The 27,043-nt window shown below is 42.5% G+C and overlaps 1 protein-coding gene across 2 annotated transcripts in view; it reads right to left on the bottom strand.

Annotated features, from left to right (window-relative positions):
* Positions 1-27,043, bottom strand: part of ME3 (malic enzyme 3) — a 118,101-nt gene that overhangs the window by 10,605 nt on the left and 80,453 nt on the right. For both annotated transcript variants that reach the window (XM_071432814.1, XM_071432813.1), the window contains exons 4-7: positions 24,315-24,390; positions 20,511-20,672; positions 17,490-17,593; positions 6,125-6,234 (exon numbers count right to left, since the gene is read on the bottom strand). In XM_071432814.1, coding sequence (XP_071288915.1) covers positions 6,125-6,234; positions 17,490-17,593; positions 20,511-20,672; positions 24,315-24,390 — 452 coding nt within the window. The remainder of the gene's footprint in view (positions 1-6,124; positions 6,235-17,489; positions 17,594-20,510; positions 20,673-24,314; positions 24,391-27,043) is intronic.

The following is a 27,043-nucleotide window of genomic DNA, read 5'->3' as shown; positions in this document are numbered from 1 at the left end:
AGACCTGTCTGACAATGGAGAAGCCTAATGAGGCCATCTCTAGGTTCCTGCTTTTAATTTTTCCACTGTAAAGTGCTTGAACTGTACTGTGCATAACCTTAATGCTGGGTTCTGACTATGGCAGCCGTGCCCTCCCTCCTGCCTGTAGGGTGCCAGCCTGCACCCCCTGTGCCCACGCAGGCTGAGCCCCCTCGTGTGCCCACATGGGCAGAGGCTGTCAGGCAGCTGCCTGCACTCTGCAAGAAAGCATCCCCATCCCCATCACAGCACTGGGCACTGCTGCACACCAACAAGCTGAACCAGGTCAGAGCACAGCCCTTTCTTCTGTTCCTTTTGCCTCCTTAGCCTGGACTTAAAAGATGACAGACAGCTTAACACAGAGGTGACCTGGGCTGTCTTCACTGCAGAGGAGGACTTGGCAGTGGCATCCAGTGAATGAGATAAACAGCAAACAAGAAAAGCAGGAGAAGAAATGGAAACGAATGCCACAATTCCCAAATGTGACAGAAGATAAGGGCCTGATCTTTACAGTGCTGCACAGATAAGCCCAGGAAACTGAGACCTATTTACAGCCCAGAGTCCACACTGTCCTGACCTGCCTTGTGAAGCAGTCAGGGTGTGAATTCAACGCAAACCCAGGAGCTGGCCCTTACAGCCTCTTCTGCTGCAGAGCACAGCAGGTCCAGAGGGACTGTTAATAGTGCACCTCTGCAGGACTGAGAACACCTCCACATCTATCTCCAGGCTGGGTAAATCCCCAGGGAAAGCATGCTGCTCAGGAGCTGCCTGGCAAGACATTGCCTGCTTTGTTCCACAGCACGGTCCCGTCCCGCACTCCCTTCCTATTGTGCTTCCCCCTCCTTAGCTTCCTGTGATAATTATCCATGCATTTGCCACGCCAGCTGAAACAACAAAGTAAGATACTGTACCATTTTAATCTGCTGAAATTAGTTACTGCTGAGCCAAGAACTCTCACTTTGCCTGCTTCTCACAGCACATGGAAACGTGCCTGTGAAACAGGCCTCCTTTGCACATGATTGATTTCCAGCTTGCCCAAGTGTTTGAAGCCGCTCAGATTTGTGACATTGGAGTCAGCCTGTTCCCAGCCTCAGCTGAGATCTGGAGCACTGTTGCTTCAGGCCAGGCACTGCTTCCTGAAGTGTCTTGGGAAGGTTATGGAGAGGTTATCTGCTAGGATAATGAGAAAAGGTGGTTGGTGGGTCAAGAGATATTTTCAGGATCATCAGCAGTCACACATCCTACAACCAAGGGGAATCATTGCTGTAACGACTTGGAAAAGACTCAGAGGTGTTCTGTGAAAGGGGGGACCATGAGCATTGCCTGCAGGCTACTTTAGATAACAGGCTTTATGCTTTTGTGCACTGTTCTCTTTGCCCTGCCTGTATGTGTGAAAAACTTTTGAATGACACGATGCGACACAATTAATTAAATAACACATTAAAGATTTCTTCATTTTTTCTGGAATTCTGACTAAAGTTGCAGAACTACTTCTGCTGTTCAGTATTGAGCAAACATCTCAAGAGGCAGCTAAGTTGGTCACATGATTTGCCTTGGGAGATCCATACTGTTCTCATTTACCTTCATGTTCCTGGGTGCACTTCCAGAAGACTTGCTTTGTCATCGCCAGACACTGTGGTTAGTCTAGCGGGGCTAAAATTCCTTGGATCTTTCTTTTTGCCTTTCTTGAAGATAGGTGTGATATTTGTCTTTTTTTTAGGAATCTCCTCAATTACCATAACCTTTCAAAGAGTGACTTTGTAATGCTGTTGGCCACATGCCTAAGATGAATCCTTAGATGCCTCTCATCAGGTCTCATGGACTTTGTCTCTTGAACAATCCCTGCTAAATAGGCAGAAGTCCATGGAGATACTGTAATTTTGCATGCCTGAAGTTCTCATCATGGAAATAGAACTCTGGATGTTTTCCTTGATCTGCATGAGGCCTTTGACAAAATCTCCCAAAACATCCTTGTAGCCAAACTGGAGAGGTACAGACTGAACAAGTGGGTGAAAAAGTGGCTGGGCTGGTAGGCTCAAAGGTTTGTGTTCAATGGTACAGAGAGGCCAATGCTGTTTAAGTTCTCATAACAATCTAGATTATAAAACAGAGTGCACATCCATAAAGTTCATGGATGATTACACGTTGGGGATAGTGATTGACACAGTGGTGGTATGACAGTCATTCACAGGGATATCAGCAGGCTGGAGAAATGGGCTCAGGGAAACCTTGTGCGGTCAGCAAAGGCAAATGTTAAGTCCTAAAGCTTTGCAGAAGAAAACTTTGGGGTCATGGTGGCCAGCAAGTGGAAGATGAGCCAGCAATAAGCCCTTGTGACAGAGAAGACCAACAGGCTGCTGGACTGTGTCAACAGTAGGTCAAAAAAAGTGATAATTTTTTCTATTTCAGTACTTTTGAGGTCATCCCTAGACAAGCACGTCCCATTTGGGGCTTTCAGCACAATGACAAACTGGAGCAAATCCAGACGGACAAAAATATGACAAAGGGTATACAAAAAGGAGGAGCTTGGGTTTGAAAGGGCTGGAGAAGACTAAGAGGATATCTAATTTCTGTTTACAAGCACTGGTTGGAGTGTTTGTAAAGAGGCCAGATTCTTCTCAGAGCTGTACAAAAAAAACCGATGAGGGGCAATGAACACAATTTGCATGTTACAAAATTCCAATTAGATATTAAGGAAAAAAATGCACAAGGAAGATGAGAAAACCCATTCTTGTATATACTGCAAAGTATTTGGCTGGACAAGGCTCTGAGGAACCTGAAATAATATAAAACTTGGATCTAAGTTTGAAATCACCCTTTATTTGAGTGAGGACTAGCTGATGTACCTAGCAGAGGTACCTTCCAAACTAATGCTTTCAATGGCTTTATGTCATTTCTTGTATGAAGCAGGAAACCAGAGATGCCTGCTTCAAGGATTCACCAGACTTGACAACTTTGTAAGACTGTTAACTTGTCTACTTTCTGTTTAACACTGTGAACAATTAAGTGGAGCAAAGTTAGAGGAGGAAGAGAAAGAGCAGGAGGTAAAGCCTTCTCATGTACCTCTAATCTTATGTGCTTCAGAGCCTGCCCTTGTACTTTACTGGGAAAAAGGAAGAAGTGACAATCAATTTTCTCCCTCAGAGCTGTAACTGAAGCTGTTGCCCCTTGCATGAACCCAGACAGAGCTGGGAAAGGACTGATGTCATCACCCCCTTAGAGGAAGGAGAAGCACTCCCGCAATGGGAGCTCCCACACACGGGCACTGTGAGCCAGCTCCTGCCTAGATCCCAGGCTGATGGCTTTCAGAATGAGCAATCACCTCGTCCCAGTTGGTGGTACCTGGCAGGCATGCCAGTCAGCATCAGCAGGCTGGCTCCAACTGGAAGGGGTCTGAGTCACCTGCATTCTCTGGGGTTAGGATGGATTTGGAAATATAGTAATTTGTAGGACAAAAAAAAAAAAAAAAAGAAAAAAATGTAGGTATTCATATTTTAAACTGTTTTTCATTTTGTGTAGGCCCTGGGGCAGCAACAGGGATGCCTAAAGGATCTTAAGGGAAGCAATTTATGCCTTTTTCCTCTCATCTCATCTGGATGTGTATGTGTAGGCACACTGCATCCAGAGTCCCACTAACCAATGGTCAATGAGTTTAATTGCTATAGCTCAGGCCTCATTTACCTTGCACTGCTTGTGCCTAAGATGTGTTTTTAATTCAACATACTTAAAACATTGCCAGCTCAGAAGTTGGAATAATTCAAGCTTCAGAAGGTTTGTTCCTGCCTTGCTTGAGTAAAATTATCAGGCCTGCATTAAGAAGGTTTTGTATTATTCTCATTAATCATTTAAACACCACTTACATTGATGTCTAACACTTTTTAAAGTAGGTGAGTTATGAAAGATCATCATGTTAGAAAAGAGAGAGTCTAAGGTAAACCCAAAGAACAGGAGGGTGTAAGTGAGAAAATGCCACTTCCTACCTTTTTCATATCATCTGAGGATATAGAGGGATATATTAAGAGTGGGTAAATCAGACTACTATCCCTGATTCAACTCTTTTATCTCTGACATGACTCCAAGACAGAGTTAACGGAGTAGATCCGCATTACTTCAGCATTCCAAAGGTCCTCAAAACTGATTTCTGACTACAACCCTAGCTTGGATTTCCCTTTTCTTTCTGACAGCTCCATAAAAAAGCCTAAATAGGTGCTTGCTTCCTTTGACTTATTGCTTGTGCAAAAGCTCAGCAGGATTTCTTTATTATCTACTACTGAGAAACCAGTGCCAGCAAAATGCTTTATTTGATAATATAACCATGTTTTACTACAAAGAGGTAAAATCCTACTCTTTCAAAAGGCAGGACTTCAAAGAATTTTCGGGGGACTTGACATCTCCTATGCACTGTGACATGCATCTAACTGGGGAGAATCAGATAAGGTCCATTTTATGACAATACTGTTTTATAGCATCCTCCTGGATGTGGTTTGCTGCTCTGGGGCAGTCGTTACCAGGAACTGTCTGAGGCATTCAGCTATGACCTATGGCCAAAAGAAAACAATAAAAAATAGTCTGCTGCTTCCCACTCAGAATATGCAGTTTAGCTTTAATATTCTCTTTTTCTTCTGTTATTGAAGAAACCTTTCAAACTCACCAAGAAACCTTTGCCACTCACTCCAGTTCTGCCAAGAAAACCTACATCCAGGCCCGTGATGTGGGATTTGCCACATCACCTGGCCTCTTTTTGACTGCTGAGTCCCCTTCCACTTTCAGAGAGAGCAACTAATCCAAAAGAAATCTGTACAACATTGGCTTCTTATTATGGCCTTCATGTGCCCATCTTCATAAAAGTCTGAGTGCTTGCTTCCCCCATTTCAATACTTCAATTCAAAAATGTGTCTCCTGGGTTTTCTTTTCCTGTGCTTCTCTCTGCACTGGAAGTTTTGGGGGGGTGGCAAGAACACCTGATGAGTCTCCTTGTACAGGAGTATCCATGTGCCATTCCCTGAAATGCCTTTAGCTTGTGTGCTTCTAAACCCTCTTCATAAAAATGTCTTTGAGCAGGTCCATGCATCCCACTACACCAAGCACATTTCCCCAAACCAGGATCGTACTCCTTGTGTCAGATAGGGAGAAGCTGCTATACACATTGCCAAATATTGTCAGATAAGCAGCAGATGCAGAAACAGCACTGGAAAGTTTGCTCACAAAAGAACCAGGATTGTGTGAAAAATAACACTGATGTTTCTTTCAGTCTCTTTCAAGTACAAGTGAGGATGAGCCCAACTGACTGCAAATAATTAAATCAAACATTGGAAATTTCTGCATGTTTCAAGCAGGACTAGACAAAAGAAAAGATGAAGGGACTCAAAAGAGTCAAAAGAGGAGAACTAGTTGATGTAGACACTTGGGAAGATCCTCTCCCTGTCAAATGGGCAAACAGCCCTTCCAAAGGTTTAAAGCAAAGTCAGCATCAGACCAGGATGCAGAGTGCATCCCTGTGGGCATTGAGCAATCCTGCTGACTGCTGAGCCTCTCAGGGCCTGGGGACTTGTTTGCTATAACCCCAGCTTTGCTGCTGTCACTTCTCTGTGACACTGGAAGAGTTATGTTAACCGCGCTAGGGGAGAACAGATCTGTTCTCAGATTACTGCAGAGTTAGCATCCACAGAGAGGAAAGAAGCTGGTTTACCTTTATTTTTGTGCATGTAGTAAAGAGTATAACAATAGAGGGAAAATGCCAGGATCAGCTAATCACCACCTGGCTCATGAAAATGGAAAGCCTTGCATAACTGTTAAAACATCATCATTGTTTTAGCTAAATTATAGAAAATTAATGGAACTCTCTAAGTTACCTGCATAATCTAAAGCATATGATCAATTTTCTCCCTTGAATGTTTCTTCAATGAACAGCTAAATTCCTAAAAACAATGGACACTCACTTTTCAACTCAGATGGCTGAGCTTTTGTTTATATTTTTAAATGCTTCTGTATAAACTCTAAAATTTGTCAGACATCTGACTACTGTATAATAAACAGTCTTGTGATATTAACCACCACTTCTCATGACAAGGTGAAGTTTAAATTTGATTTTCCTAGCAGTACTTACCCTGAATATCATCATTGAATGTACAGTATCTGTTGCGGTATTTATTGAGGAGACGAAAAGCATTAGCATTGGCAAAATCTTCAAACTGGATCAGACAATTCATGCCATACCTGCAAGTTAAAGGACAATTTAAAATGGATAAATATATTTATACAACAGAGGACAAGATACACACCTATAACCAAGGCAATGTAGCTAGACACTGTAGTGCAGAAATAAAAGTTATGACAGAAATGCAGCACAGTAACAGCAAACAGGATCACACCCCATCCCAAGGTCCACACACTGAGAAATGTGGAGTCACCAGGACACCAGGATTAAAATGCATTCATAATTCAAGGGGCTTCTTGATATGTGCACTTATATACCTATATGTACATGCATCTTTGGACTTTTGGTATGAGAAATGTTCATTTTGCAGAGGAGCTTCTCAAAGCAAAGGAGACACTCTTTGTACTGCAGCTGCCACACTGCATCACAGCAAATCTGACTGCAAAGGGGACACCAGTTAAAGGGACACCACCAGGGGCCCACTTCGACTGTAAGTGGCCAAGAGATGAGAAAAAAATTCTGCTTGTAGGATCCCATGGAGTGAGTGCTTCACAGTGGGACTGGGTGGTTCATGGTGTGATTTCACAGCCACACTTCTGTGCTTTGGAAATGTTTTTGTCCACTGAGTTGTTTAGCAGGAAACCAGCAGGCAATGACAGCTAGTGACCTGTAGAGTGAAAAGCCAGGAAATAATTGCAAACTTTCCATAATTGTCCAATAATTTCCAGCAATTTCAAGGAGAAGTGTGCAGTTTATAAATTGGGTAATATTCAGACTGGTCCGTATGTATACACATTCAGCAGTTTGTATGACTCTAGGCTGCATTAAAGCTTTGCAAATAAAATCTAAAAGGGCCATAATTACTCATTTCTTGCACATAAATGTGATAGAGCAGTGAGAGAAACTCAGGGAATGAGTAATGCAACTATTAGTAACCTCTGGGCTGCAGGCAGGTGAAGGGGCTCTAAATAGCTGCACTTTGTTAGACATAGCATTACCTTACCTATCTTCTATTCAGACTTTCCTCCTTTGCCACTGAAATCTGAGGTAGAACACCCATGCTTTAGTGTAGAAACAGATAAAACATACTTCATTTGAGAACTGAGGCTTCTGTTGTGAAAAGGCCTTTTCATGGCACTCACAGTGTGGGCATTCAGGCTCTTGTAGAAGGGCGTTGATTTTTTAATTATTATTATTTTCCATTTCAATTATATCTGTCAGTAAGGGGACAAGGATAAGCACATACATTATGCTCCTTTATTTTTCCATCCTGAGAATCTCTCACTTGATAATCCCCTGGTCTCACAAAGGGACAAGTGTTGGCTCTAACACTTGCTTCCCATTCTCTGTGTTTGCTTTTAGAAAAGGATCACAATGGGAATAGAGTTTTTAGTAGGGCCTGTAGCAACAAGATGAGGGATAACGGGTTTAAACTATAAGAGGGTAAATTTAAACTAGATGTAAGGAAAATACTTTTTACAGTGAGGGTGGTTAAAGACTGACACAGATTGCTCAGAGAGGTGGTGGATGCCCCATCCCTGGTAACATTCAGGGTAAGCGTAGATGGGGCTCTGAGCAACCTGGTCTGCTTGAAGGTCAGCTTACTAATGGATGTTCCTCTTATTCATCATTTGGATCTGTAAGGAAAACATGGCTAAGAGGGAGGTGACACAGCATCCAGAACATCTGCCAATATCTCACAGCAAATAATTAGCAAATTTTTATGCAATTTCAGTTGCTATAGAAACTATTTATCTAACACCAGTCTTATTTATTGGTATCACCGAGGAAGTAATATTACTGACTTGCTTAACAAAATCAGTGATAGCAGCCAGCATTAATGTACATGTGACCAGCTCTGTGAGCTCTTCCCTCACTTCACATTTGTGGTCTGCAGCATGGGACAGTGCACAAGTTACTTCTATTTCCATCTTTGATCTCTTTTTATTAAGCAGAGCACAAAAGAAGAGTGGTAGCCCATAAACACTTCATTTCTCTTTCTGCCCCTCAGTATGTCAGGACAGTGCTGCAGTGCGTGCTCTTCTCACTAAGGTATTTTTTTGAAGATTGTTTCTTTTTCACTGCAATACATCTACTGAGCTTTTTAAATTATGAACTCCATTTTTGGGTTTATGTGAGCCTTTGAATAACGTGAATACTAAAGTTTTTATTCATAAAGACCACAAATTCGTCATGGTAAGACCCAATGACTGGATGCCTTAAATGACAGAACCAAGTATTTTGGATTCACAGCTAAAGATGGGAATCTCAGATCATGATCTCAGTCCTCAAGGGCTACTCACCTTACTGAAGTTTTGAGAGAAATTTAAAAAACTTGTGCTACCCAAAGTCACTGAAATTCAACCCAGCTAGGCAGCTGACTTATTGAGTTGTCTTAGAAATCTACCAGTTGATCTTGCTGCCCTTTTCTAGTGGTACTTTGGTACTGCGTGCTGTGCTCCATCCAAGGGTGACCAGAGCAGGTTAAAGATGAACTTAGGAGTTTGAACAAACCAGCTGCTGGGGCCACGTGCAGTAAGATCTTTGTGAGCATCAACATTATGAGTCAGCTCTACTGTCCCTACTCCACAGCCAGCATCTCAATGTTTGTGTAATTCTTTTCATCCCAAAGGAATTCAGAACTTTCTACAAAGAATGTTTGGGTTGCACCCAAAAGTAAAATGTAGCCAACTTGGGACTGGAGCACAGAAGTCCTTTAATATCAAACAATGCTAAGAAAAGGTCCAGCTCAGGTAAGAAGGTGGAGAATACTTGGTACAGCAAAGGAAAAGGGTGTCCTGAGAGCTGCTACATGTATTGGAATCCAGCCAATAAAATGCAGTGCAGAATGGGATTTCTTTCATTACCTTTACCTAACTAAAAGTTGATTGTGTAATGGCCAGCTGTGTGTTGCCCAGCTGGACAATTCTGCCTGCCTTCTCAAACCATGGAGAGAAAGGGCATATCCAGTAGCAACTTCTTTCAACTAGTCTGAGTGAAAAATGGAAGTAGATGACGTCTCTGGAGATGCCTCTTTCTTCAGAGTGTCTAAGAAGGCAGACTAAGATGACCAACCTAAATTTAGATATCTAACTTTAGACATCTAAATTAGGAGAGGTAATCTAATATTATCTAATTATCACAGTTGGGAAGATCTAGTTGGGGGCATCTTAAATATATGTCATGCACCTTAGGTCACTGGCTTATCACCCTTTCATTGCAATACTATGCTGCCCTTCAATGTTTGCAATTTCTTTGGTGATGTCTGCAGAAACCAAGTGGTCCCCTGTCAGCAAGCACAGAAGTACTTGATGAAGTGAATTATACTGGCCAGTTTCCCCCCATCATAGTGTTTTAAAATGAAAACTGATTTTGCAAAATTGTGTTTAATTGGAAACACTGTATTTCCCACTAAGAAAGAAAAATTAATTAATTCCTTTGGAGGAATAATTTTTAATGAGGATTTTGTTGAACCTTCTGTTCTGTTTAATATGAGACATCTGATATGAATGCAGTCCCAGTTAGTACTCACATATTGCTGTCTACAGGTGCAGGATAACTTTTATAGAAAAAGTGTTCATAAAGTGAATATTTGAACAACGATTTCAGAAGATCCCTTCCAAGCATTTAAATATTCTTAAATTTGAAGCAAGAATTGATGCTGGCCCTACAGAGAGATCTTCAAAACTGCTGTGATAGGAAGAGACTCTTGAGGTCAGCCTGCTTGGCTTGTTGTCAGTTCTCATGGATTCTTCCACTGATCCATGTGACTCATCTCCTAACTTTCAGCTGAGAGCCCTGAAGGAGATTTGGAAGCAGATCAGCAGGTCACATCAGGACTGAATGTTTTCCAGTCCAGGAAAGGCACAGCAAGCTAAGGTTGGCTCTCTCCAGCAATCTCATCCTGACTGTCAATGATTCATCTTCTCCAGAGCATTCTATGATCTTCTTGGCACAGGACACAAGTAGTTAAACAGCCAGAATCTGACTGCCTTTATCTAAAAGGAAAGCTTAAATGTACACTATCAGGATTTGAGACTGACAAGGTACATTGAAACTGAGCAAGTGTCATGGTCCAGTGTGGTTTCTCCCATTTCTCAGTTCTTTATCTCCCTTTCAAAAAAGGGAAAGTTGTATTTTTTAATGGTTTTGGGCTCAAAGTGTTGCCATTCCTCTTGAGCATGCTGCAGTTTGCATTTTGTGGGATCTCTGCAGTTCTATGTCTCCTTGTGGAACTGGAGCTTTCCTCTCATGAGTCATTCTTACATCTGTAGGCTGTCAAGAAGGATCCTTGGACAGAGGTGTTTTTGAAAGAATTCAGACATGCTGAAACTTGTAACTGGTTACACTACAAGAGGCATTATTTAATACTGTCACCATGTCTCCTGTTGGCTGCCAGACCACCATCTGGGGGATCCTGTTCTCTGCCACCTCTGGAATTAATTTACCCATTTTATAGAATTGGAAACAAAAAGATACACTTTGCCAGTTCTTGCTCTTCCAAAAAAATTCACCAGTCTTTCAGGCAAAGATTATATTGCTGTCTCATTAGTTTGCTTATTTCATGGTTTTGTGCCACAAATAATTATGACCCAAATTCCAGCTCTCACATCTTGCAAAAATCTTCCTGTGAAAATAGCCTCACTGGGAAATGCTTTATAGAATGGTCCCATACACTCATTTTAGTCCAATCTCCAGCCTTTGCCTAGCAAATCTTGTACAAACAGTACTTTCAATAAAACAATACACTATTGATTAAAATAATAGTACAAACTGTCACCTTTATGAAGGATGACTCTAAGAGCTAAACACATATAATATAATAAGCCTATTATAAAAATTATCACCTGAAAATTTGTATTAAGAATTGATCCCTTTTCCTGGGAAACACACAACATCATACTCATGCTTTGTTTATTGTTGTATTGTTGCTCTGGTACTGTTACTATCCACCTAGATCTACACAGCTGTGCCAAGAGAAAAGATGTTCTCAGCAAAGTCTGTATCCCCTGCAGAGAATGATACACATTTCCCTTGGATGACCAGCTGGAACAAGTGGTGGAACAAAAATGTGGAACAAAAGACCATGAATCCCAAAAAAGATGCAATGATTACATTGCTTTTAGATTCATTATTCAAGAGACTTCTCAGTTGCCTAAACAATCTCAATATGCAATTTTCTCTTTCATCCTCTTTTGTATGTACCTCTTTGAATTCATTCAGACTCATTATGTGCCGTGAGGTCAGAGAGGGAAAAATTAATGAGGCAGCAGTTACCATTTGAGAAGCATCTGACCAAAACTGCCCAAGTCAGAACTTCAAGGGTGGCCTGAGGACCTGTGCAGTGCCTTTGCTGACCAGTATCAAAAGGGCTTTTTTTTTGATAATGAGGAGGGAATATAATACATTCTTACATGCATGCATGCAAAAAAAAAAAAAGGTATTTGCAAGAAGATCCTGTTCCTTTATGGAAAGAATCATAAGAAAGAAGTTCCAGTCCTTGTCTGAATTTAAAATTTTATAGCACTGTTTTCAGCCATTCATGATGCAAGGAATCTGCTTTGAGGAGCTGCAACTCCTTTCCATAGTCTTAGATAAAACCAGACAGAGAAGAAACTAATTGTCCTTGCCCTTGTCATCTTATTGCTGCTTGAAACACCAGCAACCAAATTCTGATTTCCAAGAAAAACTAAGTTATCTGCAAAGAAGAAGAATACCATGCTTGGCAAGTGCTCAGCATTTAAGATTGGGAAAACAAAGTCCACTCAAGCAAGTAAAACAAGGTTAGAACCTGAGTCTCTCTGGTGTCCTGAAGCCAATCTTATCATTAAATTGTTACTATGATACTTTTCAGTATCATAAGTAACAATTCTCTTCTCATCAGACCAGCAGTACTCTGCCATACAATTCCTGGCTACAGGCCACAGTTTGGTCAGGCACCTCCTCAGAGGCCAGCTGAGAGCAGCCCTGGGGAGAAGGACCTGGGGGTATTGCTGGATGGAGAACTGAAAATGCTTCCAGCCCAGAAAGCCAACTGTGTCCTGGGCTGCATCCAAAGCAATGTGGGCAGGAGGGCAAGGGAGGGGATTAGGTCCCTTCTGAGACCCCACCTGGATCCAGCATCCAACTCTGGGGACTCCAACACAAGAAGAATGTGGACCTGTTGGAGTGGGCCCAGAGGAGGCTATGAAGATGATCAAAGGGCTGAAGCATCTCTCCTACTGAAGACAGGCTGAGAGAGATGGGGTTGTTCAGCCTGGAAGAGAGGAGGCTCCAGGGATACCTTGGAGCCAATACAAACTTAGGAACTCTGGGTCCTGGGTTAAGAAATCCCATGCTAGGGAGCTGCATCACAAACCCAACAGGACCTGGTGCCTGCCTCACCATCATCTTAGCTACAGATCACTTTTAACATTGGGCAGGAGTTTCACTGGGTTTCTGCCAACATAAACATAGGCACCATGCTCTGAGGCACAGAGCCTGCTGTGGATTCAGGGAGTTCTGTGTCAATAAAAGCACCCCTTGAAGCAGAAACGTATCAGGAAATCCCAGAATTGTACATTTTGGAAACTGGGGGATGTGCTAAGGATTTCTGTTCTTAGTCATATGCCAGGGCATCTGCTATGAGCTACTGTTAGAAACAGGATGAGGGGCAAAATGAAATTAAGATAGATTGCCAAGTTCTTGGGGAAAAAAGAATCTTGAAAGCTCATAGTCAACTTTCATTATATTTTTTTTAAGGAAAAACCTCCAAACAACTATTTTGCACATCCAGTCTAGTGACATTGAAGAACTAAGACCAGCACCAATGGCTGCTTTGAGCATTCTAGTGCTTTTATGCAAAATGACACCATCCTGCTTGTAGTTGGCAAGAGGAAGCACTGTAGCTGGAGCTACAAGGCTTCTCAGGAGCAGGCCAAAAGTAGGAGATGCAACCCTATTAGAGCTGACCCTCAGATGTAGCCTTGAGCTACCTTCTGGCACACAACAAGGAAGAGAGCCTCCCCCTGTACCTTCTGCACAAAGGTTCTCCAGCTGCATCTTACTGAAACTGCTGTGGTTCATCTGGCATAGGTGGAAAATCCCAGACGAAAGCCCAGAGCAGAGGGCTTTGTGACATCTGTAACTGGGTTACCCCAAAGGATTTGAACTCAGGGTAATAAAAGCCACATTGATCCCTAGCAGCATATCTGGAGCTCAGTCATTCCTCAGTAGCAGAAAATCAAGCTAATGAAACCTAAATATTGTTCCTTGATTTAAAATATCATCCAGTGTCTTAAAGCAGATTACAGATGCTGGCTGATGATCTTACCTCACATCAAGCCAGGACAATGGACAGCTGGGGTGGCTCTTCCCACCTCCATCACTCCTCCCTCATGAATGCTGTCAGAGTCCCTCTGGCCATGGTAACTGGGGCAGATGGGCAAGGAGAATATCCACCTTGTATTCCATGAGGGCTGGGTCTGGTCTACACAATGCCCAGGGCACTAGTGATGGTGTGCAGGCCTCCTAACAGACACACAGGTGCTAGGGAGTGACTTTGAGTATTAGCATGTGTGAGGGTTTTTGAAGCCCATCGGTGCCTAGATACTGGTGCCTAGAAAATAAAGTCTAATCTTTCAGGATCAATTAGTCAAGTTAACCAGAGCATGGGAAGAAATAACATGGGGGCATACCTGTACTGGTGATTTTGTTTCTGGAAAGTCCTGGTGAATTTGTGATCCATGACCCTGGAGAACTGCTGAAACAGAGGTGGGTTCTGATTGTTGAAGAGCACATGAGATCTGACTTGGTATGTTTGTGGGTAAAAGTACTGGGAAGGCATTAGGCAAAGAGAAATCAGGTATGCAACATTTAAAGGGAAAAGAAACTCAGCAGAGGTATCCTTCTTTTCCCATCTGAGAAACTGAACACTTGATCTCCTGATGCCTCCTGTGATCTGCCTTATGACACAGTAAGCTTGTTCCCCTGGTCACTCTGTTAATGAGCACTGATGGGAAAGAAAAGGGGAGTGAAGTTATGACAAGTTAGTGAGGCTTCTCTGACACGGTTGCTGGTGTGGGGAACTGCATCTCGTAGTCTCTCAGGCTGCATGTTCCACATCTGCCAGCCAGTGACTGAGGCTAGAGCTCTAAATGGAGGCTGGAGTTCTGGGACAGGTCTGCCCCCTTGGAGCATGATGAAAGCTACACAAGCATTAATTTGATCAGATATTCAAGCCCCAGAAGCTCTGGGGTTTATTCTGATTATAATCCTTGGACACTTAATGTGAATACTTATTTCAGCCTAAAGAAATGTACCAGGTTAAGAGCAAGACTGACTTGTCCTTTGCCACGGTAACTGAGCAGATGGAAAACTGAAGCAGTGCATTTTCCCATGTGAAGCATATTGCTGCTCACTGTGAGAAAACAGCAATTTGTCAGGCTGCTTCATTCAGACACAGGTAGGCTCAATGGGCCAAATTTTGCATGTAGTAGCTTCCCAAGAGGAGTAAAAGGCATAGCTTAGAGCTGTTGTTAAAGAGCTTAGTCATTTTACATGTTTCACATGTTTTAGGTGAAAGAGTAATGAATGGTGGTTTAGGCAGCAGGAAAACACAAAAATTTATCCAGCTGTTCCAGAAAGAGCTTTTCTTCCTAAAGTTGCCCAGGGTGCCCACGCTTTATTTCAAAATATTGGAACTGCTAATTCTGAAGCCTCTGGCACACGCCTAGTTTCATTACCAGGTGGGTACTATGAGACCAGGAGTCCTTTCTACTGACTCTATGGGTCTCCAGCAGCAGAAATGTGACATCTGTTTGATATTATTATTCCATTACAAGATTAAATCTTCATTCCCTTGGCTTTTTTGTGGGCTCCAACACATTCCACTTCAGTGACAAATGTCTCTTGAGCCAGCAGTGCTATGACAGGCTGGGAGGTACCCCTGCAGAGGGACTGACAAATGGTTTCCATGAGAAGTTAAAGTACCCTCAGGAAGTAGACAGAATTTCTGCATGAACATCAAGATGAAAAGGAAACCCTCAAATTGCAAGGGATTTGTGGCAAAAAACCATAAGGTTCCTCCCCAAGTAACTGAATTTGCCTGTGACATTAGAGACTTGCATAAGATATTGCAGCAGCTCATACTCACGGGTTGCCTCAGAAGTGGAAGCAGGCTACAATAAAGCAGCATGTTCTTGACCTTCTGAACAATTTCTGCTTCCTTTTGTAACAGAAGCAAGAGCTCCTACTGGGTTGAATCCAATCATTCCAGTGGAAATTTGAGACCAAATGAACCTGCTTCATATGAGTTTGCCAAACCCAGGCTAATAGCAGGATTATTCACTAGTCCAGAGTGCATAAGGATCACACCCTAACAATGCTTTAAAGTATTCTGGTGGTCAGGATGATAATATAGGGTAATGGCTCCTTCTGCTCTAGGATCTCCAAATACTTTACAGATGTGAATGGAGAAGTGCAAAGCAGAATTTCCCAGCCCCACTTTGCTGAGAACTTTCAGGGGCCTTACTATGTTCAAGGAATCCATCCTGGTTAAGGGAAATAGAAAAGCAGGGACAGGGGCCCCAGGAACTTGATTACCAATACTTGGATGAAAGCATTAGACATGACTTCACAGCCTCCCAAGATAAGAGTTCATTGTTTCATGGTCTTCTCCTTTCAATGTGGAGATTAGCTCATGTAAACTAAACACAGGAAAATAACAGCCAATCCTTCCTCTCCAACAGCAAGCACAGAAAAGGCAAATTGTCTTTAGTGGGTGCAATGAGCTTTGCATTTAACACCACAAGCATAAATCTCAGAGCCAAATTTATGATGGCTGAGACCATAATCTGCTTTCTCATTCTATTGTTCCCATCCTATCATCAACACCAACACTGCAATACTCCCATGGTCTTCTGGCCAGAGAAAACGCAGGATAGGGTTTTCCTGAAGGATTAATTAGTGACTACAATGAAAATAAACAAAACCCCCACAAATCAACTCTGATGACTCTTAAATAATTTCTACTTGTCTCTTGTGATTTCCTAGTTGTGTTTTACCAGCTTTCTAGCCTATAAGAATTTCTTCCCACTAGATAATGCACAAAGCATCTAACATAATACTGCAATGTAATCAAATGACATTTCAGTCAAGATTGTTTATCAAATATAAGGGAGGTTCAGCTGTGACTGGATAGTCCTCTGCATTTCTGTCCCTATTTCCTTCACCACAGTCAGCAGGGCAGTCACACCATGTGTAAACCCATCCTTCTCAGTGGATGGGCAGGTGCTGTGTCAGACACTGCTCGTGGTGCCTCCTGCCTCCAGGGAGACAGGGAACTATGAGGTGATGACACATGTACCACCCACTCCTTCCCCTTTGTGCAGGAACACACACACATACAGCTGCCTGGAGACACAGAGGGAGGGTCAAACATAGCTCCTTCCCTGGGAAGAAAAGACAGGCAGCAGCTTGGCAATCAGGCAGACACTGCAGCTCTCTACTGCTCCTTATCAGTATCATCTGTGGTTTTAGGAAAGGCAAGAAACAACTGCTTAGGAGCTTGTAGTTTTCCAAATACGAGTCTTTTCTCCTTAACAATTGAGCTCACATTCCTTCTTATGATAATCTCTTTGGATAGTCATGGAAATTTTAATACATTTTCTGTTATTTTTCAGAGAGAGGTGCACAGGGCTAGGGTTGTAGTTCTGCTCTTCCCATATTAAACTTCCTGGTACATCAGAGACCCTCTATCCCAGTTAGTGAATATGAAGGGAAGTATGCAGCTGGTCTGTCCCACACTTAAAGGACAGTGCTTATAATCTTGGCCTTCTCACTCCACAGATTTAAATGCCAGCAGGAAAATTCCTATTTTTGACAAAGCCATAGCGAGGCAGTCTGCATACTCCACTCTTTGTGAAGGAACATGCCATTTCCATTTAGATTATTTTCTTCACAATGGCAAGAGCTAGAAACTTCCTTTCTAAAGTGTAAACAAACCAAAGTTTAGGTTCTGACTATACTGAATGAGGCTCATAAATACATGACAGAGGCCAGATCCAGCCCACAGGACATATATTTGACACCTCTGGCCTATGTGGATAGGAAATGCTTATAAATAGTCAGTCCCATTTCAGTTCCCTGAAGACAAATATTTTTGACACAGAGTGTTCAAGCACAAAGAATCATTTGCAGACCACCCAGGAGACTTGCATTGAAATGACCTTCCTTTGCTTGGATGATCAATTATACTGATGTTTATTTCAGGAGTTGCAACATTTGTTCTTAAATGGAAGCAGCCCGGAGGAGCCATGTATATAACCCCACTTACTTGTTGGTTACTGCCTGCATAAACTCATCCATCAGCTCGTCGTACTGCTTCCCACGAACCCTCTTGTGTTTCAGTCCAATATACAGTGGATCATTCAGGAGAGCCTAGGACACAAAGCAATTCTGTTGACATCGTCTCTTCTGTGGATGGACAGAGATTTATGTCCCAGCCTACCAAAAATTTTTGTCTGATGAAGTCATATTACCTTCACTTACTATGCCAGCTCACACGTCTCCTCCCAAGCAGGAAGTGTTTCTGTAGGAAGCTATGGCCTATCTTTTAGCATAAATAAGTCAGAGGGATGCAACAGCTCTTGACTGCCACAGGAAATGGAGCTCTGCATCCCCAGAACATCTCTACCAAAGGCTCTCTGCCAAAGTGCCTACTCTTAGTGAATAAAACTGACCCTGTGTGGGGGTGTTCACTGTGCATTCAATTCTTAATTTTGCACTGAGGGCAGGACAGCTGTTGACCACAAACAGTGCTTTGTGCAATGAAGACCACCTGATGTAACTTGAAATGATGTGTAATTTAGGCCTTTTAGGTGACAACACAGACCACAATCAATGATCAGATTGCAGACTGTTCCCAAGCCCTGAATCTGCCTAGCACTCACCTCAGTTATCTGGCAGGTATAAAGTCAAGGTATTTCCATACAACAGATTAATTTGTATTTTGGTTCTCAATACGAACATAAAATCAGGCTATTTCTCCAAGGTGTTAAGTCAACATCCATAAGTCACCTAAAAAGGATTGGGTCAGCATGGAAATTACAGGACAAACACTGGCAGGAGGCAGGTGGGCCAACACCTCTGAGAGTCACTGCAAAGGAACTCCCCTTCCAATTTCAGGAACCAAACTATCCACATGAGGGGAGGAGTAGCCATCTCAAACTTATTGTCCTGCAGTCATATAGCACTAAATATTGGTATGCTAATATCAGATCTGTTTTTACAGTCACAGCTGTTTTCCCTTAGAAGGAAAGATGAAAGAGGTTTTCCTGTGAGTTTGATACATTAGGGCTCTGCAGGGCCACGAAACAGAAAGGAGACCCATCTGCATAACTTTCCTGATGGCTCCTACAGCACTGTGTGCTCTGGGCCCTGTTCACAGAGCACAGAGTTCTGCCACAGACAAGCTGAGAGACGCCAGGCTCTGAAAAGAGACTGATTTGCTGAAAGTGTACACAAAGCACTATGTGTACACGAAGACTGTCAGGAGGATAAGTTGGCAACTGATGCTAAAAATATAATACAATTGCTGTATTTACTGAGTTCTACCTGAGGTTCATGTGTTAGCAACAGAGTCACCCTTGGCTCACCAGATGTTAATGGGCAGAGATGAACAGGATGAATGCCTGTAAGAGGTATCTTATTAATGCACTGATAAACAAGTTTACTTGTGGGGCAGGATGCTCCTAGGATGTGCTTAGGGTTCAGTTAATCTGGGTTTATGCACAAGAGAAAGCCATTAAATAAATAAGCAAACAAATTATTTATATGGTGAGGAAATACATTGTTCATCTTGCTGGAAACAGAGGCTTCTATATCTTAACCCCAGATGTGGAAATTGCCATCACAGAGAGGTTCCTAAACACATAAATTACATCTAGTCTTGGGCAGAAGAAAAAGGTTTATTTTGGTTCTCTTGATTCTCTAAGTCCCTTCTTCTGATGCGATCTGATCCTTGCAGAGGCCTAAAAATCATTGGTGCCACTTTGGATTTTAGTGTCCCCTGTCAGCTGAGGCAGAAGCAAGATGGACATGCCCCATCAGATGCTTTTCATGGGAAGGGCACTTTTACCCAGGTCCCTCTGGGAGAAGCTCCAGCTGGGAGGCTCAAAGCACTGGTGGTCTGCAGATCAGCATGGAGGACAAGGAAGAGATGAAGGATCCAAAATCAAGTACAATGTTCTATTGACCGAAGACTGCAGTAAGTGAGAGACTGAGACTTAATTCCTGCTTTAGCCTCAGTGGGTGCAAACTCAGAGTTCTCCCTTTTCAGGAAAGACCATAAGGCTGAGATGAGCACACCCTGTATTCCACAAGTCCATGACAGGCTGCTATGCTAAAGGGGTAACATAATCCTGGGGCCAGAGACCAAAGAGGTAATTGAGATTCTCAAATGTCAGTTATGGGCACTGATTTTGCATTCTTTCATTCTTTTCAAGGGTCCAATGTGAGAAGCTTGGGGCAGGACTGAAAGAGGTGTAGAAAATCTAGCTGTCCAGTGAGCATCAGCATGTCTGAAAATGTCAGCATTAATTCGTCTTTATACACAAACTCAAAGCTCTTATACCCCAGATTTTTCATGTCCCTCAAGAAATGTGTGTTTGGTTTGGGGTCATGTGAAGCACAAGTACATTTTACAAAAATGAACAAGCCCAGGCCATCACAAATTGCTATAGGATATTAACTTTAAAAAGACATCCTCACAGATGTCCATTCTGGCATTGCTGAAATGTTTCATTTTGGCCTTTCTGAGCCAGAGTCATAAGGCAAGAATCTGCAAACAGATGGAGTCCTCTTGCTTGGTTATCATGTGCAGTAACATGTGTAATCTAACAAAACAGTGACATTAATCATCCCCAAACCACTCACCAGGGATTCTCCATTTCTGGAATATAGTAATCTCTACACAGACGTGAATATCTGCCTGTTCCCTCACAATTACCAGAGGAAAAATCATTCTGGGACCTCCTGTACAAAGCCTGTCAACTCACCTTGCCATACTGAAAGGTGGAGCTGAGCTTTCAGCTCCAGCTGGTAACTCTGAGACTCTGAGTCTTCTCACCAGGGGACCATGAGTCCATTTAGTGTTTATTTCAGTTCCCCATAAGGAAAAAAGGTCCTCATGCATCAAACCAGAATTAAAGCTTCCCATTTTTCTGCAGTGCTGGTCTAGCCATCATCACATTTTGGATGTCTCCAGCTTTGTCCCCACATTTAAGGAACTGGCCCCAGTTAAGCGCTAATCTTGATTCTTTCTCCCCCATATCAGATTTATGAAAAATTGTCTTACCTCATTGTCTGTGCCAACATCCAGCAGGACAGGGAGGCACTGTTTTGGGTCAACTCCACCACAAGCTGTGTACAAAGCAAGCTTTCCAACTGGGATGCCCATGCCATAACTTCCTAGGTCTCCTAAACCAAGAATCCTCTCTCCATCTGTCACCACGATAGCCTAGGAGGATCAAAAGACACTGTTGTATGGGGTTGCCAAGGCTCTAGAAGCAAAACCAGCTCCTCTGTTTCCACATTGATGCCGCTTTGCAGATGCACTGTGCAATGGATATTTGCTCCTTGTCCATGACAGCATGTTAATTAGCTGTCAGTAATGGGGGGGCTCCTCATTTTTGGGGGTAGAGAAAATGTGGTCAACAGCTCACAGTGTGGGAAAACAGCAGCTCTGCTGGAGAGTACTTCAATTCACTGTAACAGAGCCCAGGTAGCATGGCTTTTTGTGCATCTCCAGCTGTACTACAGGAAGTATCACAAATGAGATCTGGCCTCGATTTTTTTCATTTTTTTTTTCTAGAAGAATAAAGTGTGCTTAGGAACTGCATCTGTGGAAGAAACATATTTCAGTGTCCTTTCTTATTCAACATAAATTATACACATATTTGAACTTTTTGCTATTTGCTTTTCCTTTTGAGTCAATGTGAAGTGTTAGCAATGAGAAAGTCTCTTTTTGGGTGGGCTCCATCTGGTTTTGGGTGTGTGCTCACTTCTTTACCACGCCCAGAGGATGCAGTTGGGATTGAAAGGCAGTAATGGGAATAGGGAAAGCAGCAAGCATATGCATTGCTACAGGTTTATCCTGAAATTAAATGGAGTTAATATTCCAACTATGCAGAGAATATTAAAACAAAATTAAGTTCTAATGAATCAAACTATTTCTCTGGAGCAGTGGTCCCCTTTCATCCAAATAAGTGTCCTCAGGCAAACCTAAAAACCTTTCAATAGCATTTAGATATCCATCAGAGAGAAAAAAATTCTTCAGCCTAGGATGGGCTGCAGCACTCTATAGTTACCAAAGCTCCTCAAGGCAAATGAATCAGAACAGGAAATACAGCATGGGAGAAATGTATTGCTATTGGTAAGAGGGGGGGAACTGGATTCACATTTGTTTGTGGCTCTTTGGATTTGAAAAACACGCCCAAAAAAAGAGCACACTTTCTGTGAGCACCTGATACACAAGGATGTTAAAGTGATGTTTTTATTTGCTCATGTTCATATGATGAGGGCTCAACAAAGAGGACATTAATCTCTAGCTGAGCAGGGCAGATCCTTCTACCTGAAGGTAGGAGGTTACAGGTTTAACAGTTAGGAACCTGTTTTCTACCTCCACCTGTGATACAAATTTTCTTGATGACTCTTGATAAATGTTAGGTGTGCAGTTTATGACAGCCATCTAAATGGTTTCTAAACTCATTTGAGATTTGATGGGGAGAGACAGAAACCTCCAGAGGGCATCTCCTCTCTCAAGCAGCTGTTCTGGAAACAGATGAATTTCTCTTTTCAAAGCTCAGTTCCCTCTGCACTGGCACTGCAGAAATACTTACAATATGAGACTAGGCACTAAGTCCCCAGGCAGCCAATATTAACTAAGATGACTCTGGGGACCTCAGGCTGCACCCAGTTAACCAGTGCAGGTTTGCAGTGCCTTAGTAGCAGGCATGTGGCTCAGCAGAGTGATCCAGAGTGCTACACCGATCTCCAAGCTGCCAAGGCAATGCAGAGAGGCAAGTGCTGCTGTTGGCATTCCCAGTTCTCTGCACTGATTGCACGAGGTCAGCCTTTACAGGGTGAACTGATACTCTACATTGAGTGAACCAGCAGAAAACACTCCGTGGGAAGGATTTTGAACAGCCCTGTACAGCAGTAATCCTGGTGGGGATTCAAGATGCTGAGTGCACTTCTAGGACAGGCATCCCACAGAAAGAGGGAGGAATGAAGGGAGGCAAGGAAGGATGGAAGGCCAGTGCAGTAACTTGCATGGCAGCACACTTGTCTTGGAATAAAATACATGTTTCTTCACCATCCTCACTTTGAGTGGCTTGAATTCATAGCTGCCAGGATGACACCCATCCTGTATGATTCTTTGCATTCTTTTTGCTTTAGCTGGGCCATTGTGAAGAAAAGAGTACAAGATTAAGGAACCAGAGAGAAAATTGTCATGGGAAGGCACTCCTGAGGATGGCCAACATTTCATCCAATATTTCTTCATGTCAGGATTCATTAGCCATCCTGGAAGAGACACAAAACCCCCACATTCCCACAGAAGTATGACCAGAAATGGTTTCTTCTCACTTGTTCTGCTTCTGGTACTATGATTCTTTCAAGGCAGCCCAGCTTTGACAGGAGGGTTGAAGGTGTGGCTCATTAGAGCTTGGCTGAAGCTTTGCTAAGCTAAGCAGAGCACCAGCACCCTTCCAGACCTTCCAGGCAGAGGATTCAGGGTTTGGCCCAGATTTCCCATTTCTACAGTAAGCACTATTGCCATGAAGACTTAATGAGCCAAATCTAATGAGCCAAATGTGGGCAGCATCTCCAGGTATTTCTGCACTGTCTTTAGCAGGTGGTGTTCAATAGTGGGGGGTGTTCAGCCTTTAAAAAAAAAACAACAAAACTGGGTCCCTCCAGGGACATAGGCACAGTCCAGGTGCCTCCCTACTTATCTCGAAATCTTGAGTGTTCCAGTAGCCTACCAGTTCAGGCATGAAGTCTGTGCACAAAGACACAGGGAGACTGTGCTAAAATGAGCTGCCTTTGTAGTCTGGCAAACCTGGAAAGTAGATAGTCTGAATCTCTTTCATGGACCATTGCCTTTCCTATGGTCTGTTTTGGGTGCCAGAGGGGCTGTTTCAACAACAGACTCTAATCTTTCTGTGCCAGTTTCCCCATCTGCAAAAACATTTCTATTAGCCATAATGAATTCTGCTCCCAGTTCTGAGTTGGAAACAAATGGAAATACTGAGTTTGTTGGACAGAACAAGGACAAAATACCTAGCCTGCCTCTCTTCTCCATGGTTCCAAACACAAGTTTGTATGACTGTGATCACTTTTTCTGAAAATATGTTAAATTTCCATTTTTTCCCCCTTAGAAATGGAAAATGCTTGCAAGATTTTCTCAGCTGCCAAACCTTTGCTCTGGGAAGAAGCAGATGATTGACAGGGAACCAAAACTCTGTCAATAGCCATGGAAATTCCCAGAGAGATGTACTTTCAGACTGATAAAATAAAGTGAGGTGACTGGCAAAACCTGTCTTAAGTGTTGACTTCACTTCATGCCAGGGACTTGCCCAGCCCCGAGCTCTAGTGAAAAACACTTCACAAGAACACTTTTTGGGTGGGGTGTCAGTAATATTTTCAGCTGCTGGATATCAAACATGATTTGCAGAGTTGCCAGTGTTCTTAATGCTGCATGACTCACTGGATTTGGGAAGGAGTCCTATGAGCATGTTAATTAGAGATATTATAAAGAGCTTTGGTACAAGTTAGCTACACAATTCTTCAATACACATATCTTACTTTTTCACTAGGGCCGCTAATCTGTACACTTTTACTAACATGCACATTTTTTTTCACTGACCAAGATCCTGCTACCTCTGAAAAAGTTGTTCTTGACTGCATACATACATGATAGAGTCTCTGAAGTCCCAGCTTGACTGGAAATGGAAACTGAAGTTCAGCCTGAAAGTTGTCTGAGGAAGAAAAGCATTCTTTTCTTGTCCTTTTAAACAGCCAGTTCTGTAAATGATGCCACTAAATTTTGCACCAAACTGCCTGTAATTTCCCAGTCCACAGAAGACATGCCACATACCTTAACATTTTCTTCAGGCCAAGAGTTTAGCATTGTTGCAATATGGCCTCTGTCATGGATGGTGATAAACAATCCCCTAAGAGAGGAAAAGAAAAGGAAAGAAAGAGAAGAAAAATAAGCATTGTAATAAAACTAGTAACTCCAAGATAAAAGAAAACAGGTGAACTTGAAAATGGAGGGATGTAAGCTGCTGAGTACAAAACCAGGTAACTCACTGACACAAAAATGAGACCTCAAGAGACTGCTAATAGCAAGGTAAATTCTCATTTTCAAACCAAAAGGCTCAACATCCTTAATGGCAACTTCATTGAGCAGCCACTAGTGTTGAACATTTTACACCTGTGAAACATCTTTGCTTCAGGGAGCAAACTCTGCCTTAGTGCAGAAGAGTTTTCTAGTTAAAACAATTTTGATAAATGCAGTGGAGGCTGATGGTCTTACCATAAGCCTTGTTACTCATTCTTTCCTGAGGAACTTATAGCTCCTGGCCATCCAGACAGTGAAAGCATGAACCTTCTCACCCAGCTACCAGGGTCAACGATGGGGATGGCTACTGCAGAGCTTGATGTTTTGGGTCACCTCTCTAGTCCACAGAACTCCAATCCAACTGGATCAATATCTGCCATGACATTTGCTTTGATCAAGCCAAACCTGCCCTTGTGACAGTGTTTCTTTTTTCCCCATGAATATCTGATCCCAGTTTTTAACATTCACCAAGTGAAAATCATGAAAAATTATGAGAAGTGAAACAGAAAATCAAATGTTTGGGTGTAACTTCAGAGTGAATTGTTTATATAGAAAATAGCACAGCTGATTGCACTAAGGTTAATCACTTCTCAATGCAAAGGTCTTCAGGGTTTAAACAAAAGTGCCTTCTTTTTAAATAAAATTAGGATCTAGAAGGGATTGTTTTTGAAACATGTTTTAGATTTGTGGCTTCTTTTTTTTTTTGCCTCTCTGCTGATGTTATCAAAAAGAGTATCTGTAGCAGGCATTCTTTCAATACCCAGGACAATATTATTTACATTGACTGATCTCTGCTTTGATACTCTGTGATTTTGCTGAAGTTCCTTTTAGGCTGTACTAACCCCAAAAGAAGCAACCTGTCCTCTATACCTATGTCACGGAAAATTGCTTACATTGCTCACAGTGCTGTCTAATCAGTGCAAATCAAAGGCTCTAACTTGAGGACTCCCCTTGGCAGGAGGATGCAGCCATTTTCCTTGCCTTGTTATCTGCTCACAAAAGCAGGAGTTGTGCCAGCAATTAGTAACAGTTGGAAAAATGGATTTTTGTTGCTTACATCTCTCAACTATTGCTCAGCCCCAGAAAGTTCAGATCCGGTCACGGTTTGGGCTTCTAATGTGAAACATTAGGGAGAAGAAGCTTGAAAACAACTTCCATTGTAAGGCCATATGAGTGATGGATAATCAAACATAATTGGGCTACTCACTCTGGCAAGGGCTTATCTCACATGACTCTTCTAGGGGACAGATATCTTCCCACAGTCAACTGTGGGATTCCTAATGAAAATGCCCTTTACTTCGAAAAGAAGAAAAATAAAAGTGCTGACTTCAACACTGATCAAGTCACAATCACACAGACAGATCAGAAAGGCAAAAAAGGAAAATAACATTTCATTTATTCAGTGTAATTCTTTAACACTGTGCCAATAACCAATGAACTAATCACATCCACATGGCTTGCCTCAAAGGCAGTATTCACAGATGTCAATCTTCATAAAAAGGGAGTACTGTACTGCTGCCATCTATGTTTAGAAAGCAGTTATTAGCTGGGAATTAAAAGTGCAAATTAGTAACATCCCTGCATATATTTCAGGTTGTGATATGCTGTTAGGAAGAATGCTATTGTTTCAAGGTAACATCTTCCATACATAATGAAGACACCTATTAAGTATTTAGCTGTGTGCTTCATACATTCACATCTCTTCAGTACTGAAGGAAGTCCACCAGCTATTTAACCTTTGAAGAACATCCTGAGCTCACAGCAGAAGCTGAACCCCACTGTCTACCCACTGCAGGTCATGCAGCTCAATGGAACTGAGAGTTGTTTCATATGAAAGTGGAGAGGGCAGCTACCCAATGCCCCTTGATTTTGACCCTTGAATTGGAAGGAAAGTGGTCTGGTCTTCAATCCCTGCTTGGGATTTGCCAGCAGAGAGAGTTCAGCTTGGGTCTTCCAAAATCTGATGACTACTCTCACTATGCTCTTTGGGAATAGGACTCTCACAGCTGTCATCAGACTGCCTTGGCCTAGGTAGCCTGGTTGGTGACTGAGAACCAAGCATGGAGAGACAGCCCTCCAGAATTTGTGTTTCCTTCCTTAATATTATGTATTTGATGCTAATTGCTCCTTACTTTACTTCAGGCAAAATCACATGGTTTATTTTAGACTAACACCCTAACGGCACTACCAGCTTTGCAAGGGAAACCATCAGGAGGAGCAGAAATGAGGATCCATGGGGAAAAGTGGGGAAAGTGACCTCTCTCAGTGACACATCAGGAAGTGGGCAGGTATCTAAGCAAGCCTTGTATTTCCCTAATGCTGAATCTGAGAGCCAAGGGCCCAGGTTCAATAAAACACCTACATTTCCAATGCCTTTAGGCACCAGCTGAAGCAAGTCCCTGAATCTGGTTGAGGCTCTGTGGCCTCCCATTAGGTGGTCAAGCATTCAGAAGGGGATCATGGTAGTAGTGAGCTGGAAATCC

Source organism: Agelaius tricolor, unplaced genomic scaffold (genome assembly GCF_023055355.1).
Source record: "Agelaius tricolor isolate 1412-34295 unplaced genomic scaffold, bAgeTri1.0.p SCAF_9, whole genome shotgun sequence".
Lineage (NCBI taxonomy): Eukaryota > Metazoa > Chordata > Aves > Passeriformes > Icteridae > Agelaius > Agelaius tricolor.
Note: the sequence above shows the minus strand (reverse complement) of the source record. Positions and strands in the feature narration are given on the sequence as shown.